General features: G+C 44.6%; 1 protein-coding gene across 1 annotated transcript in view; it reads left to right on the plus strand.

Moving 5' to 3' along the window:
- The window catches only part of LOC135884613 (paired amphipathic helix protein Sin3a-like), a 127735-nt gene extending 111194 nt beyond the window's left edge, over positions 1–16541 (plus strand). The window contains 14 exon segments of the mRNA XM_065412035.1: positions 1809–1925; positions 3226–3277; positions 3280–3463; positions 6449–6586; positions 6691–6709; positions 6757–6897; positions 6899–7075; positions 7114–7308; positions 10543–10716; positions 11955–12047; positions 12642–12736; positions 13336–13480; positions 13795–13884; positions 16311–16541. Of these exon segments, the coding sequence (XP_065268107.1) occupies positions 1809–1925; positions 3226–3277; positions 3280–3463; positions 6449–6586; positions 6691–6709; positions 6757–6897; positions 6899–7075; positions 7114–7308; positions 10543–10716; positions 11955–12047; positions 12642–12736; positions 13336–13480; positions 13795–13884; positions 16311–16541 (1851 nt within the window).
- The last annotated feature ends 2208 nt before the right edge of the window (positions 16542–18749 follow it).

Here is an 18749-nt window from a genome sequence, read left to right on the forward strand (position 1 = left end):
ATAACAGAGATCCTCTCACAGACCCATCTGCCTTACCAGCACCACAATCTTCCTGTTATTTAGCTCTCAAATATTTAAACAAAAAGACTTTTTTCATAGACCCTACCATGACTGCATCCGTTCCTGGCAGCTGTCACGTAAATCCTTGCTCCTAAGGCTTTGTCTTCACTACCCGCCTGAATCGGCGGGTAGAAATCGATCTCTTGGGAATCGAATGATCGCGTCTCGTCGGGACGCGACAATCGATCCCCGAATCGACGCTTGTACTCCACCAGCGCAGGTAGAAGTAAGCGCCGTCGACGGGGGAGCCGCGGCGGTCAATTTGCCGCCGTCCTCACAGTGGGGTAAGTCGGCTCGGATACGTTGAATTCAGCTACGGTGTTCGCGTAGCTGAATTTGCGTCTCTTAAATCGATTCCTCCCCCCTTCCCCAGTGAAGACGTAGCCTATAACTGGCTCTGCTCAGGAGGACCCCAGCGTCGAGGCTGAACCTCATTGAAATTAATGGGGCTTCTGCGTAGACGCACAGCCCGTCCACTTAAAATAAATTGCAGGATTGGGGCCTGAATCTATGCATGCACAGGAAGCTAGATGTGAGATCAACAGGATTGCCACATGTGTGTGTCCCCCTCCAATCCTGCCATGGGGCTGAAAGGAGTCAGTCTGCGTTGGGTGGGAGAAAGTGGGAACCAACCAGCCTCCGTGCGATACAGTAACCCCTCGCTTAATGTTGTAGTTATGTTCCTGAAAAATGCGACTTTAAGCGAAATGATGTTCAGCTAATCCAATTTCCCCATAAGAATTAATGTAAATAGAGGGGGTGAGGTTCCAGGGAAATTTTTTTCACCAGACAAAAAACTATAGGCTGTATTATATAGCTATACACACAGTATACGTTTTAAACAAACAATTTAATACTGTTCACAGCTATGATGATTGTGAAGCTTGGTTGAGGTGGTGAAGTTAGAGGGTGGAAGAGGGAGGGATATTTCCCAGGGAATGCCTTACTGCTAAATGATGAACTAGCACTCGGCTGAGCCTTCAAGGGTTAACACGTTGTTAATGTAACCTCTCACACGAGGGAGGGGAGACAGCATAGCAGACAGACACACACCTTGTGTGTGGGAGAGAGAGAGAGAGAGAGAGAGATGCACACTGCCCCTTTAAGTAAGCTGACCCACTCTTAAGTGCATTGTCTTTTTAAGTGGATCAGGAAGTTGAGACAGCAGCTACTGTCCCAAGCTCTCTCTGTCTCCCTGCTCTATATGGAGAAGGGGTAAGCGGGGTGCAGGAGCAGGGGGGAGGGGGACACCCTGATATTAGCCCCCCTTCCTCCCCTGCACAGCAAGCAGGAGTCTCTGGGAGCAGCTCCAAGACAGAGGGCAGGAGCAGCACATGGCAGTGGGGGGAAGGACAGCTGAACTGCCAGGAATTGATACTCTGCTGGGTGGCTGCAGCACAGGGAACTTAGGGGAGCGGGGAGCTGATAGCGGGGCTGCCGGTCCACCCTGGTTCCAAGCCCCCACAAGCTAGCTGCAACGGGCTGCTCTTCCTGCAAGCAGTGGACAAAGCAGGCGGCTGCCAAAGGACGTTAGAAGGGAGCATTGCACAACTTTAAATGAGCAGCATTTGATCCGTAATGGTATGTGGTATGTACAGGAGAGAATGTTCACCAAGGAAAAGAGACAATGGATGTAGGGAATCGGAGATTCCTTGTCAGAGAAACATGTGATAATATAAATTTGGGTGTCTGCTCTGATGGCTCAGAGAAAAGATCCATCAGTCTTCTGCTTTTCTCCTTCACCTAAGGTTTTGAATGATACTTGGGTCTCCTTCCCTTCCCGGTCTGAGGATTCTACCTTCGTTAGCTCCAAGAAGACACAATACGAAGAACACATCTACAGATGTGAGGACGAGCGTTTTGAGGTAGAATTCTTCCAAAATCATTTCTTGGAAAGCCTGGGATTCTATGAACTGGTTAGCTATATGGTATAATACTGCTTAAATACTGATGCCCGGACTTTTTTTCTTGGTTATAGGATCATAGAGTCATAAAAATGTAGGGCTGGAAATGACCTCAAGAAGTCATCAAGTCTAGCCCCCTGCACTGAGTTGGACCAAGTAAACCTAGACCATCCCTGACAAAAGTTTGTCCAACCTGTTCTTAAAAACCTCCAATGATGGGGAGTTCACAGTCTTCCTTGGAAGCCTATTCCAGTGCTTAACTACCCTTATAGTTAGAAAGTTTTCCTAATATCTAACCTAAATCTCCCTTGCTGCAGATTAAGCCCATTACTACTTGTTCTGCCTTTGGTGGACATGGTTATGCTTCTACCTAAGGACTGTTCAACCTCTGTGAATACAAGAATCAAAATCCAAGTAACTGCTTCTGATCACCAACTCCTTCCCCTCCAACCCATTGACTTTATCGTGGTCGGTAGCTTTGGCACAGCTTTCTTTCTCTTCTCTTTAGGTCATTCCAAATGAAACTGTTCAATGGCAGATGCATAATTGATGCTTCCTTTTATTAGTACATAGAGGCTGAAATATATTTCTGTGTTAAAAATCTGAAAAATGACATTCACAGAGTGTTAAATGATTGACACTCCAAATGGAACTCAGCACAGCAATTATTTGCCTATGCTAAGATTTATCGCTTCCTTTTGTAGTAATGCTGTCAATTGTGTACCTCCCACCCATGGAAAATCTTATTTCCTGAAGGAAGCATTTTAGTAGCCTGTAACTTCTTGTGAAAAGAGGCAGTACTGTATAGGAAGCAGATGAAATATAGGTAGATTAGAACAACCAAATGTGGAAATATTAAACCATTTCTCAAGTGCCTCCTGTTTTACGTGCACAGCATTACAGAAGTATTAAGTTCTTGTTTTGGTTCACTTAAATGTTAGGGTAAGTCGACACTTAAAACACTGCAGCTGTGCTGATGCAGTGCTTAAGTGAAGAAACTCCTATGCCAACGGGAGAGCTTCTCCCATCAGCTTAGTTAATCCACCTCCCCAAGACGTGATAGCTGTGTCGATGGGAGAAGCTCTCCCGTTGACATGACGCTGTCTACGCGGGGGATTAGGTGGATGTAACTGCGTTGCTCAGTGTGGATTTTTCACACCCCTGAGCAACATAGTTACACCAATATAGGTCTGTAGTGTAGACCCGACCTTTATTTCCAGAAAGTAATATTGTACTATGGCTAACACATCTTCCCTTTCAGCTGGATGTTGTCTTGGAGACCAACCTGGCAACAATCAGAGTCTTAGAGGCAATCCTAAGAAACTCTCCCGCTTGTCTGCTGAGGAGCAAGCCAAATTCCGGCTGGACAACACTCTGGGTGGCACGTCGGAGGTGATCCACCGCAAGGTGCTGCAGAGGATATATGCTGACAAAGCGGCCGACATCCTAGACGGGCTGAGGAAAAACCCATCTGTTGCAGTTCCTATTGTGCTGAAAAGGTACTTCCCAGGTTTCGGCATTATTACTTGTGTTTGGGTAAAACTCATCGTACGCTAGGCACTATTCAAACGTATAATACACACAGAGGCTCCAGTTGAGGAAAGCATACAGTCTGAGAAATGCGGATGCTTTTTATGTTCTAATAAGTTGTTGCGTTTCATAGTACCCAGCTACTATTGTGTCTAGTAAAGCCAAAACATCACTGGCCCTGCTGGCAGGGTATGGATTTTTTATTTTTCCTACCCAAGATAGGGCAGTCTTGAGTTCAAAAATCAAGCTGGGGTGGGGTTCTGTATTGTCAGTTTTGGACACAACTGAGTTTGATCCCATTATAAATCCCATCTGTGAAAGTGAACAAGGCTTTGACGTGTAGAGTCTGTATTGGATTCAGGTTCCAACTCAAAAATTACGATGTTCTACTGCCAGCCTCCTGATCAGAAAAAGGAAGTGAGTGCACAATATTGAGGGGGGGCCAGAGACCGCTCTCTTGAATAATAGTTATAACGGGCAATTTCAACTCCCCACATATAAAATGTCAACCTCTGGAGAAGGTGAGGAGAAGGAGTTTTTCAATATTTTAAATGATTGCTTCTTGTAATAGCTAGTCTGTAGCTACACAAGAGGAGAGGTTATTGATTTAGCCCTGAATAACACTTAGATGCTGAATCAAGAAATAACTGTGGTCAAACCATTGAGTGGTAGCGATCACAATATATAACAGTCCAGCATCCTTGGTGGAAGGGATTATACCAAAAATTAGTACTGAGATATGAGACGTAGGAAAGTGGAAGCTAAGTCAAAAGTTGGACAATTTTACAATCTTTAAAGCATAGGTTCCTGATCTATAGACTACTAGAAAGAGAGGTGGTTGACAGAATCTTCTTATACAGCCTCAATCTCTGCTATGAATTGAAGCAAATATGCCATTACTGTATATTGAAAAAACTAACAAATCCCCCACCTAGCTGGAATTCTGTGTTGTGGTCACCCTATCTCAAGAAGGACATCTCAGTAATAAAGGACTCAGAAATGAGCATGGGGGGGAAGATGAGGCATGGGAAGACTGTGAGAAGTGATTGATGGTAATGAGACTGTTTAGGTTTGAGAGATAGTGGTATCAGAGGCGTTTTTACAGAGGTATACAAAATCTGATTGCTGCTGCTATTTACCTTTTCATATACGGACAAGGGGATATGAAAATGTGAAAATGAAAGGCAGGAAATGTAAAATTGATGAAAGGAAGTACTCTTCTCTAGTACCATCTGTGTAGGACTTTTTCTCTTGTGTCTTAGAACCTTAGCACAAGACTTTCCGAACTTCCCTAGCTCTTCCTTTTTTTACCCTTGAGGGCAGCCATGGTAGAGTGGAGTAAGAGCCAAGCCCCCTAGTGGTCACCACGTGTCACTCTTGAGTTTAAGTGCTGTCTTCCACCCAGTTCCTTGTTGAGCATGGTCAGTGAGCTGTAAAGAGAAGGTGGAAATTGAACTACAGTATTCAAAGAATGTGCGGAATGTGCCCCTACTAAACTGGCTGAAGGGGATAGTCCATAAATGAATGGAAACTAATCTTTGTGTTCTTTATAGCTTCTCTGTCCTCCTGGCTGGTTCTGGATTTACACAGCAAGAGGCTACAACAGCATTTTGATGGAACCGTGTCATCATACTTTTCCACTTTTCCGATACATCTCTAACAATGTAGAACAAAGGATAATTAGAAATGAAAGTAATTCCCTTTAGCATTGTAGTTGCAGATTGTCAGATCTTTATTATGGTGGCTCCCTAATGTCCCCGTCAGAATTGGGGCCCCGTTATACAAATGCAGAAAGAGAACTCATGTCCGGAAGGACTTGCTTTTATGTTGCATCATGTTGAGGACGTCTGCAGTCTCCAGCAGGTTCTCTACTGAGGCAGGGCATAATGTGAGAACTAGACGTAAAGAAACGAGAGATGAAAGGAGAGGGGTAAGACTGTGAGGAGGTGCTCTTAGACACCAGGGTATGGACATGGTATGAAAACTAGATTAGAGGAGGGATATAGGTTTGCGAAGGGACTGCCAAGTAAGAGGTACTTCTGGGATCTGTGTGCTTCTAGACTCCTGGAACGTTCAGCAATTATATCTCTGCAAAGTTCCTATGTCTCATGAAAAGTATGTAGGCTGCCTAGATGTAAATTGTGATTCCTTAATTCTCAGTGGAGAGAGAGAGAGCTGGTTTTTACATTATGTCAAGATGTGAGAGGTCGAGGGTTGTCTGATTCCCAACTTGTGGTGTTTTTCCTTTAAACATGATCAAGTTGGTTACAGTGCACTCTTTGTGAAGTGACAGAATGGACTTCTTTCTTCTAGGCTAGGTATAAACTGGCTGAGAGGTTCAGAGTTTTGTGTATGCCTGTGTTGCATGGGGTGAAAAGAATATCTAGTTACAGGACCATAACAAGTATCAGAGAAGTTTGAGAGCTCTGAAATGTCTGGCAAGTGGTTAAATCCATGTATTAAATAAATGATGGGATGTCACAGATACCAGGGACTCTTTGGGGCAGCTGGTTACAACAGTTGAGATTTCTGTTATTTGTAACTTCTCACAAAGCAGAATTCTGGGATATTGACAATGAACTCAGACCCAGTCCTGGGACTCTGTAGGAGGTATACAGGAAAAAAAAAAGTTTGGTTTATGTTCTGTTGAATGCCCTCATCATCACCCTGGTTAGTGGGGTATAGCCATGCATTTGTGGCCTATTTAACCTTCTGTAAAATAACATAGCCACAAAACCAATCTAAAGATTCATGGCCATTCCTGGAGAATTTTGCTATGCACGTTGTACCTCATTTGAAGTCCTTCTGAAACTTTCTGCTGTTTCAGTGGGCGATGGGCACTGAGCAGAAGCCTTACTGCCTCCAGCTTGTCTGGTCTAGGTTTTTATCCTACACCCATCAATGTGGTATCTTAGCATCTCTTAGCTTCTGTTTTGTTTTTTGTTGCTGCTAAGGTTAAAGATGAAAGAGGAAGAGTGGCGAGAAGGCCAGAGAGGATTCAACAAGGTCTGGAGGGAGCAGAATGAGAAACATTACCTGAAATCCCTGGATCACCAGGGCATCAGCTTCAAACAGAATGACACCAAGGCCCTGTATGCAATATGTGTAGGCCCTTGACACCAGAACTTGGGTTGTTGTGATGGATAATGTGAACTCTGGCCCTTCCCCCATAGGGTTTGGGGTTGTAATGAAAGAGGAAATCCAGTTCACTGCCAGTGCTTTGTACAAGGGTCTTAAAGACGTGGTAAGTTGCATATGTGAGACTCACCCATGCTCTGTGTATTTGCTCTTCCTCCCTCAGAGGCAAGAGCAGGCATCAGAAGATAATGCTGGAGTACCCATAGGCCCACACCTGTCACTAGCCTATGAGGACAGGCAAATCCTGGAGGATGCTGCTTCTCTTTATCATCCACCACGTGAAACAGCAGACAGGAATTCAGAAAGAGGACAAGTACAAAATCAAGCAGATCATGTACCACTTCATTCCGGACTTGCTGTTTGCTGGGCGGTGCGAGCTCTCAGACGTGGAGGAGGAAATGGGTGTGGATGAACCCACTGGGGCTGCGAAAAAGCACAACGGAGTTGGGGGCAGCCTCCCTAAAGCCAAGCTGCTGTTCAGCAACACAGCGGCCCAGAAGCTACCGGGGGGGAGGGGCGGAGGGGGGACGAAGTGTACAGCCTCTTCTATGTCAACAACAACTGGTACATCTTCATGCGGCTTCACCAAATCCTATGCTTGCTGCTGCTGAGGATTTGCACCCAGGCTGAGCGGCAAATCGAAGAGGAGAACCGGGAAAGGGAATGGGAGCGGGAAGTGCTAGGCATAAAATGAGACAAGAATGACAGCCCAGTGTGTGGATCTGGTACTTGATCTGTTTCCTGGTGTCTTGAGGAATCTGTGTTCCTCCCTCTCACCTGCCTTTAGGTCTTGTCTCTGTAAAATCCGGTACCTGCATTTTGGTAGTTTCCAAAATGTGAAATATAAGGATGCTGGTGGGCACTGAATGTAGCACAGCATGTTATCAAGGAGGAGATCTCTAGACCTGACCCTGGGACTTGGAACATCCTACTTCATGGGGCTGTGGGCGAGAGGCGTGGTATTTTGTATTGCTTTAACACTCCTTGCCAGCTGAATTTCTTAATTTTGGATTGCGCTATTTTTCTACCTCATGAATTTACAAGTTGGATAAAAATCTTCTCTTGCCCCAAGCTTGTTATAAACTATCTCAATGGAGGAGTCAGCCTCTGGCAATTGACAAAGCAGTCAGTTTTGGCTCTGGTATTAAAAAGTGTGTGTCCTTTTAAACTGGTGTTCAAATGATTTACCGACTAAAGAAAGCAGGGCAGGCCAAACCCAAGTAAGTCCAGGCAGTCCTATGTAGACCAGTAAAGAGCCTCCTTGATCTTCCATTTTCTGTTACAATATTCGTGTAATCTGAGTGGTCTCAGGAAATATATGTATTTAGAATTCTCCAAGGGCTGGTTTCCTTAGTGGTGATAATGCTACAGTACTAAACTGCCTATGGCTGCCTGTTTCCTGCCAGCTAAAACCAGAGTAAAGTAGCTAATTTGGATTAAAGCAAAGGAGGAAGTGTGGACAGTCTTTGTTGGCCTTGAGGGATGCAGAGGTGTTTGAACCTATAACAATTAAAAACAAACAGAAAACACAGAGAACTTTTCAAATTCCCTTTAAAATGGCATTGTTCCTTAACCAGTATTTTTAACAACTTTATTTTCATCTTCCCTTGATGCCTATACCGCAGTGATGAGTGTTAGTTCAAAACTGGGTGTACCCTGAATGGCTTTTTTCATTTTCTTCCCCTTTTTACTGTGTTTCTGCTACAGCCCACAAAACCTTTTAGAAGCTACATTGGCACATTCAGCTTTGGAAAGGCGGTAACTGTCCGTGTAGCTTGCTCTGGATAAGGTGCTGGAGAAACAGGAGACCTGGGTTCTAGTCCGAGCTCTGCTACTTAGTTACTATGTGACCTCGGGCAAGTTGCTTCCCCCAACCCCCTTGGTCTCTGTTTTACATTCTTCAAGGCGGGGACTAGTTGGTTGTGTGTCTGAATGGTGGCAAGCACAGAGGGGTCGCAGATATAGTTTGGGACCTCTGGGTGCTAGTGAAATACAAGTTAATAATAATGTGCAATGGGTATATTTCATAAGAGCCTTAGGACATATCTGCGTTCATATCTTTTTGGTGAGGTCTCTGCTTTAATGGTGTGCATAATGTTGTTTTGGTAGCAAGAACCTCTTTAGTTCTGAGAATTTTACCACCTCTGCCCTCCTCCGTGAGGCCTCTGACGGGTTACAGACCTGGCATTAATTTGAAAAGCTCTCATTTAAAGTCTTACAGTGTTGTTCCTCATTTTATTGACCATTCTGGTAATTCATCAATTTGTCTGAGACCTTCAACATGTGGCCCTTTTGATCCCAGAACTCATAGTGGGCCTGTAGGAACTGCCTTTGTGGGGTGTTACAATGTAGTTCATGTTGCACCTTCTCTTCCTCTAGTGGATATTGATGTGGAGGATTACTACCCAGCTTTCAGAGGGGTAGCCATGTTAGTCTGTATCAGTAAAAACAACGAGGAGTCCTTGTGGCACCTTAGAGACTAACAAATTTATTTGGGCATAAGCTTTTGTGGGCTATAACCCACTTCATCAGATGCACGGAGTGGAAAATACAGTAAGCAGGTATAAATATACAGCACATGAAAAGATGGGAGTTGCCTTACCAAGTGCAGACTGTCCTCCACTATCCAAGAGATGCCTAGTATCAGATGGGACCACATTTGAAGTGTTCTCTTGCTCTTAGAAAACCTGAAGCATTTGTAAACACAAGAACCAAAACTGTAAGGACTCTTGGAAAAGGTTCTGTATTTCTTTTGAATAACAACTTCCTTCTGGATTTCACACACGCTGGCTGGCTCTTGAAGCTGGTATATTTGTGGCTTTCAGCTGCTTGTTGTCACTTGAACTCTGTAAGCCCAAGTGTCAACTCTCACATGCTGGCTACCTCGATGATCCAATTTCTATGGAGAATTGTTAAGCACAAATTAGAGTATAAGGACAGGGCTAAAAACAAGTTCTTAATTTCAGTTTTGACAGGAAATCGGCAGTCAACCGGCTCTTTATTTCAATTTGGGAATATAATTAATAATTAGAATTTGATTTAATTATTTTTAATTTCCCCTCCACAAACAACCAACTAATCAACCTTTGGATTTGGTGTAGCGATTCCATGGCAAGAGAACTGCCTAACAAGCCCTTCCCGCGTACCTCGATGGTCTAAATCTTTGCCAGCTGTCAGGCATTTCCTTCATAATGCTCACTTAAAGGTTATTAATCCGTAGTTACTTTGTATGTGTAACTGTACTTTGCCAGCATCATTATTTATTTTAAAGGACCCAATGTTTTCCAATGGGTGTAGTAGTAATTCACAATAGAAGAGGCTACTATGTTCATAACCTAAATAATTGTTTTTTAGTTTTAATACTTAGATGGCTAGAATTTTTTTTTGCTGTGGTTTGACCAGACAGAGGTTTGAAGCAGGAATTTTTAAGGGTATGTTCATTTCTAATCTGCATTGATGGACATATTCTTTAGCTGGTTCTGAGACTTGCATGGTGCATAGTGGAGAAGAACTGGAAATCTGACCAATTCTGCCACAGCGTATATGTATGTAGGGGAGATAAAATAGTTCCTCTCTCATCAATTATAGCTTTTGACATAAGTGTTTGCATGCAAACATGTAAGTCTAGAAGTGCAGGCAAATGATGAAGGCTCAGCCTGGCTTGTTTTGATTAATGTCTAACTCTGCTTGTTGCCACATGGAGAAGTTTATTTTGGAGATTTTCTTAGTGTTCTATTTTGTCTACGGCCTGACTGCAGAAGGCAGGTTGTCCGTAGTGCACACTAGTGCAAAGCCCTCTGACTGACTTGGGTTGGGGAAAGGGGGCTACTGCAGTATACAGTGCACCAAGTCCAGAGGCATTTAAAACCACTTCACTAACTCCTCTTCTCTGTGTCCTTCCTGCTCCCAGCTTCAGCACACAGTGAGCGAGGAGATCTGCATGCAGGTGACAGAGCTTTACCTGTCGGAGAATAGCAACGGAGCTACCGGAGGCCTGCTGTCGTCACAGTCATCTCGGGCCCTTGTGGAGGCCACGTACCAGCGCAAAGCCGAGCAGCCCATGTCAGACGAGAACTGTTTCAAGGTAAAAAACCATATCTGCCTGCAGTGACGCTTGGAGGAGGACTCCTGGAGGAGCTTGCTGAGAGAGGAGGGGAAGTACGAAGGCTCGCTGAGAAAGGAGAATGGGCTCAGCTTTTCATTTTACGTAACTATCCAAATATCCCAAGGATCTCTGGACACCTGTGTGCTCCGCAGCTGTCATAGAGCTTGACAGGGCGACCTGATTGTGCATTCTAGCCTGGTGGAGCTGCCGAGTACCTGCTCTGTGACTGTCGGTCTTAACATAGCCCTTGGCGGGGCTTGCATCAGTCCAGACAGGAACTGTAGAACGAACAGAAAAAACAGATAAATATTTCTATAAAGAGTTCCTCGGAAATGGGACATTTGCAAGGAAGATGGAAAAATACGTATCCTGAAGTAAAGCTGGGATTTGTCCCTGTATTTCCCAGTGTCCCAAAGCCAGAGTAATACTGTATTGAGTGATTGCTGTCACTAGGCTTTTAATCTCTGTGTCTCCCTCCCTCCCGTGGGGTGGGTCACTGACGCTTTCCACCTTTTTCTCCATCTCATCCATTGTAGACTGTAACGGTCTCTTACTAATATTTGTCACCTATGCGTTAAATAAACCTGACTCACAGTTCAAATCAAATTCATACTTCTTGTCACTGTGAAATCAGAAGTGGCCGGGCCCATCTTGAACTAGTGAAATTCATTGATAATGGCTTTGATAGTTATAGGGCGTCTCTGTGTTCCCGCTGAGAGTCTCAAAATAAGCAGGGAAGCAAAGAATTGAAACTGCACAAATTGATCAGAAAACAGCATGCTGCTAAAAGGGGTCCAGCTCCTTGCTTTGCCTTTATAAACATCCCAATTTCGAGCAAACTCTGTGGGTAACAGAGAGATTTTGTCTGATCGTTAATAAAATACCAACCGTTCACTGCAGCAATTCATGCTTTTTTCTTCCCCCTCTCTTTAAGTATGTCATGGTTCTCTATCCAGGAATTCTCTTCTGCCCCTATATGTAGAATAATTTCTTTATCCTTTTACCCTCTGTTAGATTAGCTCCTTCGTGATCTAGAACTTTCCACTCATTGTCAAAACTCCTTCTGTGTTCAGATTGTGTAACTGGGGCTAGTATCCCCCCGTTGTTCCCAGCAGAGTGGAAGGCACAGTATTATGCTGGAGAGTTGCATAAAGTTTATTGGATTTATTTTTCTGAATAATTGGTTACTAAGTCCCCTTCTGCATTCTGCTTTGTAGCTGATGTTCATTCAGAGCAGAGGCCAGGTCCAATTAACTATCGAGCTGCTGGACACCGAAGAGGAGAACTCGGATGACTCCGTAGAGGCAGAGGTAAGAGCCGATTGTCCTTGGAGTTCAGCTGCAGCTATTAAGCATGTAAAGTTTAAATGGGGGTATAACTGGATGAAGATGGCAGAGCTGTCAGTGTTTCAGATGCTATAGTTTATGACCTGCTTCTAGTCCTACAGGACACATTGATTATGTGACACAGTGCACTCAGTGAATTGGGTTGAACAAGCCTTGTTGGCATCTCTTCTTAACAATTTCAAAAACCAGACAGTGCAGGTGCATATAGGGGGAGGGATAGCTCAGTGGTTTGAGCATTGGCCTGCTAAACCCAGGGTTGTGAGTTCAATCCTTGAGGGGGCCACTTAAGGATCTGGGGCAACAATCAGTACTTGGTCCTGCTAGTGAAGGCAGGGGGCTGGACTCGATGACCTTTCAGGGTCCCTTCCAGTTCTATGGTATAGGTATAGGTATATCCATCCATGGGGGGAGAGTGAGTGGGACCTGTGTGAAATATATGGAGTCTCCAAAGATTGCTTTTCTTTCATCCACTTCCAACCAAACCCCTTCAGAGTTGGGTTTGAATTGTTTGATTTGGCAGATGTTGGTTAACCCCTTGTGTTCTGTGCCCAATTTCAGGGTTGGTCAGACTACGTAGAACGGTACGTCAGCTCTGATTCTACCTCTCCCGAACTTCGGGAACACCTGGCCCAGAAACCGGTTTTCCTGCCAAGGTGAGTGAACAAGCTGTGGCTGTGAAAAGTGACCCACAGACCACAAGTACCCATGTCAGCAGAGGGAGAAATTCGTACTCTGTCAGTGTTGGCTATTGCAGTCTCTGGTTTGTTTTTAGTACTCTGCCACTTTAGAAGACATTAACCTGGGAGTAGCATATGGAGACACAGTGCAGCTGTTTATTGCAAGAGCCCACCCTGGGCTCCTGCTCTCCAGTGACTAAGAGAGGGCATAGTCCACAGGCAGCAGAGAGGTCAGGGTTTGGGGAGTCACCAGCCCTGTTTTTTTTTTTTTTTTGGCAATCCTGCCTTTGCTTACAATAGCCCTCTAGCTGAGTGCGGAAGGTGCTGAGTCAGTGCTTTTCGCTAGCAGGAAGTTGGTTGCAAAATAGCTTTGAAAGGCCCTCACTCTCTGTAAACAGCTGAGATCAGTGGGTTGGCTTATGGTAGGCACATGAGCCTAACCGACTTTAATTTGTGACCATTCCACTCTAAGCAATACTTTGGGTTCCGAAGGGCTGGCCTGGAGCCACCAGATATGCCCAGCCTAGTGGACAGAGAATGAGCACTAATCCCAGCAGGGATTCTCTGGTTTACAGGAACCTGAGGCGGATCCGTAAGTGTCAGCGTGATCGGGAGCAGCAGGAGAAGGAAGGGAAGGAGGGAAACAGTAAGAAGTCCATGGAGAATGAGGAGAGCTTGGACAAGCTGGACTGTAAATTCAAACTGAACTCCTATAAGATGGTGCACGTCAGGGGTCGGCAACCTCTGGCACGCGGCTCGCCAGGGTAAGCACCCTGGCGGCCGGACCAGTTTGTTTACCTACTGCGTCGGCAGGTTTGGCCGATCGCGGCTCCCACTGGCCGCGGTTCGCCACTCCAGGCCAATGGGGGCGGCGGGAAGCCACGGCCAGCACATGCCTCGGCCCATGCTGCTTCCCACAGCCCCCATTGGCCTGGGACGGCGAACCACGGCCAGTGGGAGCCGCGATCGGCCGAACCGGCCGCCACAGTAGGTAAACAAACTGGCCCGGCCGCCAGGGTGCTTACCCTGGCGAGCCGCGTGCCAGAGATTGCCGACCTCTGGTGTACATGATCAAATCAGAGGATTACATGTACAGGAGGACTGCTCTGCTGTGTGCTCAGCAAGTAGGAGTTGAGTGAAAGGAATGGGATGAGCAGCTGGTGTTTCTCTGAACCTCTTGCTCCCAAAGGGCATCTGGGGAGAGTCAGATAAAGTGTCCGGGGTGGCGGGGGAGGGGTTGTTCTCCTGTAACATTTAGTAGTCTTCATATTGCTTTGAGGACTGGACACGACATAGTTTAGTCCACTGGACGCTGTAAACTTCCTCTGAATGTTCCTGAGATGTAACCCTTCCTTTCCTCTCCCTCCATTTTCCAAACTCTCCTGTTAGAGTAGGCAGCTGTTAGCATCCTTTTACTCGTAGGTTTCTTGCCTAGGGGCACCTCACATTGGTTGGTAATCCCCCTTGTTAGGGTGGGCCTAAAAAGGGGGATAGCAAAGAACTGAAATGCTGAAAAACTGACCCGTGTTCTGACATAGCCCTCCAAGCTCATCTCATCAAGGAGCTGTGCTTCGTCCCTGCAGTCACTGAGAGTGGGAGTCTAGGGTTGCTCCCGGGCAGTGGAGCACTGCAAACGAATATACCAGCTGCTTGAAAGTGCTGGGTCTGGGACTAGGATAGCCGCAGTGATGTCATAATTACAGAAAGGTCCAAGGTGGATAAAAATTGGAAGACCTTTTTTAAAAATTAAATAAAATTCCTTTTTAAAATTTTTTGTTGCTTATAAGTTTTTCTTTTTTAAAAATGAGCCAGTTTAAAATGAAATCAGAATTTAATACAAAATATGTTGAGGCCTAAACTTAGAAGATTATAATAAGACATTTAAATAACAAATAAATATGCTGAATCCATGACCCTCTCTTAAAAAACAACAACAAAAAAACCCCTTTGAATTAAAGGCTTCATTTCTATATAAAGAAAGAGTCAGGGAAAGCATCTAACTTTTGAGATCAAGTTTCAAAAATATGGTACAGTTGGTTAGCGTAGGTAATTTAGGAGATTGTCTTCTTTTCAAGAGACATAAGCGAGACTAGAAATTTAAGCCCCAGTTACTTTCACTTAGGCATATTTGAAAATTTTCCCAGACCAACCTGAAATAATCAGTTTAATTCACTGACTACAGTTAATCCCTCTATTTAATAAATTATTTAATTGTCAATGTGAAGCATCTTTTGATAAGAGAAGTTTGTGTCTAAAACATTTAAGGTTGTCTTGTCTAATACAAATACATTTTATATACTGTTTTGGTTGTTTAAATTCCAGTTACCATTCTAATGCAGGTTGACACAAAACATGAGCAAAAAGTTAATTATCTAGTAAATAAGCAATATATCGTTCACCATTTTCTAACATACTAAAAGTGTTTGGTTAATAAGAATCTGAAAATATAGTTATGGTGTACACTTCTAGGTAGCAAACAGATGTACCAAATCTACTGTAACGTGTCTATTTAGTTGTAAGTCAAGGTGTTTTAATGGGTATATCAACTAATGAGTGCATCTTTCTTTAGAAAACAGCTGAAATACAAATGCTGATTTAAATCAGTCCACCCTGGAAATGTCACAATGCATATTTTCCCAGGACTCAGAAGTTCAGGTTCTAACAGAATAGCACAGCTATGGGAATATGTGTAGTAGTTACTGGGACTGACTACTGTAATTAAGTCAGTGTTAAACTTAACTAACCCTTTATTAAATTATTCATAACTTTACTCCGATTCCTTTTTGGTTTGAAATTTCTTAGGCTCTGTTTCGGTCCAAAAATAACTTTATTTTAGTGGGGGTGCCGTGTGCATGCGCGCATGTGCTGTGAGAGGTTGGGAACAAATATATCCGTCTCAGCCCTCCCCTCTTCTATTCCAGCTGGAATTCTTGCACGCACGTGAGACTGTTTCTGTATTGTTTTTTATAAACCCCTGCATTGAAGGCTGAACACAGTCTTGCATCACCTGACACTGCCATTAATCAGGGAAAAGATATGAGAAGCTTAGCATTATTGCAGCGTTAGGGTTCTAATCAAGCAGTCAAGTCAGGAACTTCTGGAAATTACTTCTGTTGAGTGTTTAATTCTGCTCTGGTGCACATGTATGTTTTGTGTGTCCCTGTTTTGATCATTAGCAGAGTGTTGAATCCATTTCATACGATATACAGGATATACACTGTGGCAGAGTTAACATTCTAGTTCAGAGTTCAACAAACATTTGATGATTTTTGAATTTGATGACTTCTGAGCACTTGATTTCACGGACTTAATTTTCATTAACACTAGGCTTTTGGGGATTTCCAGTTGGGGAATAAGGATGGCTGTGCCTGCTTGTTCATACACTGCCTCCAATTTACTGACGCTTTCCCTTGATCAGTCGGCAAGGGTCAGTGTTTGTATTGCCAGTTCCCCAGCAGAGCTAAACATCTCAAATCTGTTGGCCTAGGGAAGTGGATTTGTTTTCGCTTTTTAAGTGTTTCGTGATCTTTTGTCTCTCCCATTTCTGTAGTCCCATGAAAGAGTGAGCAAGCGGCTGCACCAGCGGTTCCAAGCCTGGGTGGACAAATGGACCAAGGAGCATGTGACCCGTGAAATGGCAGCTGAGACAAACAAGTGGCTAATGGGAGAAGGGTTGGAGGGTTTGGTGCCCTGTACCACTACCTGTGATACAGAGACCCTGCACTTTGTGAGCATTAACAAGTGCCGTGTCAAATACGGCACAATATTCAAGACACCGTAAAGTCCCTGAGCGAGGGAAGATCACGTGGTGTGTGTATGTGTGTGCGTATCAAGGAAACGAGGAAGATGCCTTTCTCCCCTCACTGTGTATCTCCGTAACATGGCCAGTTGACTAGTGCACAGCTGGTACAGCCTGTCACCAGCGGGATTCGGTTTAGGAAAACGGATCTCTACAAACCTAAGCTGGAACTGTTGCCAACAGGCCTCTGACTTCAGCGTGCACTGTGGAGGGAAGGACCCTTTTCAGAACTGAGTGATCCTAGAGAAATGCAGCTAGCTCATATGCACCAGCACTTTTGAGACTAACTCCTCAATGGCCTGAACTTCAAGGGAAGAGAACTGGATGTTGCATACATCCTGACCGGAGTGGTGCATTTAAAGTTATATGCTCAGATATGTCGTGAAACCCAGAGGTGCCTATCACAACTGGATTCTCCTCTGTTAGACTGCTGCAGGTTTGCCAGGATCTCACCCGGGGTCACCCAGCTCTGCAGTCCGGCTGTCGAGAACAGCATCTCCTGGATCTGACCCTCGACTCCTCCCTCCTTCACCCTGCTGGACTCCTGATTCAACCAGCTCAGATTGGTCTGTCCTTTCTAGTGCCAGCGGGATTGTTTTGTACCTGCTTCTTTACTAGTCTCTCCTAGTGCCATGCACCAGCTTTTCACACACATACGCACACACAGCAGAAACAACACAATTTTAACATGTTCCCCTTCCTTTTTTGTAAATAAATGTACATATTGTCAATTTTTTCCCTTTTTTTATTAAAGGAAGTATGCTTGATGTGCTAGCATAACTGTACCAGCTTCTTGTGTACCATAGTACCAGGTGGCTTGAGAGTTAATACCAACAAACAGACCTATGGAGACATTTATTACACTTTTTACCAAAGGGAGTTATCGTTGTAGTGCTTTTGTGTGGAAACTGTTCTCTCCTTTCTTTTGTAAATAAAAATACATCTTGGTTCTTATTGAGGAAGACACTCGCTCACCCACGGCCCTGCTCCTGTTCTGAAAGGCACCATGCAGCATGCAGTTTGCAGTGCGGAGAGGGGACATTTGACCATTTTATTATTGGCTTCATAATCTGAAGTGTTGCTGAGCTACCTAGCTGGGGTTGATTGTGCTTATGTATTTTCCCTCTCAGTATTGGAGAAAACATCCTAAGTACCAAACCAGTATTTCATTAGAGCTGCTTTGTGTATGTATCTATGTCTAGGTCTGTGTCTGTGTGAGAGAGAGAACGGCAAGGCGGGTAGGCTGTGTGATGCATTTCACTAGTGAAATCCACAAATGGGATATATATATTTTTTAAGCATAGAAGTTTAGTGCTGGCAGATATTTAAGCATTGGAAGATTTTGGTTTTCAGACAAGTTGGCATGGACTTCGTAAGCCACGACAGACCCAACTGCACTGTCTCTCCTCCTCAAAGGAGGCAGCCTTTCCTTGCACAAAACAATGCTGCCAGTTGTGCCCGAACAGCTTCCGTTGTCCCAGCTGGAGAGCTGTGAATGCAGCTTTGCTGCTTTTCAAAGTCCACTTCTGAAATCTGTCCCAGAGATTTCAAGACAACTGGTTGTCCCCTCAGAACTGAGCTCTCTTACCTTCCCCGGCAGAGAGATGGAGAAATTGGGGAGAGAGGGTCGGGGGAGGGCAATCGCTCCAGCCTTTGTGCAGCCTGGGAGAGCAGAGTGGTGAAAATGCATGGCCTATAAGGGTCACTAGTCATTGGCAGCCAATGTACAGAGAGTAATTCCAGCCATTGTGATGAATGGGAGCCTCCTATGGAGAGAGGAAAAGAGAGTAAAGAGCCCACAGGGGAGTTTTCAGAGTTTGCCAGCAATAAGTTACCTGTCCCGTTTCTCCTCCTTTTGCTGTGTTCAGACAGGAAGGGAGTTTTATTGTGTCCTCTTCCATTTCAAAGGTTTTACACATGCTCCCCTGTGCCTCACCCCACCCTCAGGTGTTTCTTTTTAATGTATGTTAAAGCTGATCTGGAAGTGGAAGTCAGGATGATTTAGACTTTACCAGCTTGGAAGTAACAGCTGCTGCTGCTTTGTGGGTGTTTTGTCCAAGAGTCTGTGCCTGCATGTTATTTGAGCGGAATGGGGTTAACATGGCGGGATTCCTGCTGTTCAAGGTACCCGGGAAAAAAACCCAATAAAACACAAGGAGATCTCCTCCTGCAGCAGGGTTTTCACCTACA

This window comes from Emys orbicularis, chromosome 10 (assembly GCF_028017835.1).
Source record: "Emys orbicularis isolate rEmyOrb1 chromosome 10, rEmyOrb1.hap1, whole genome shotgun sequence".
NCBI lineage: Eukaryota > Metazoa > Chordata > Testudines > Emydidae > Emys > Emys orbicularis.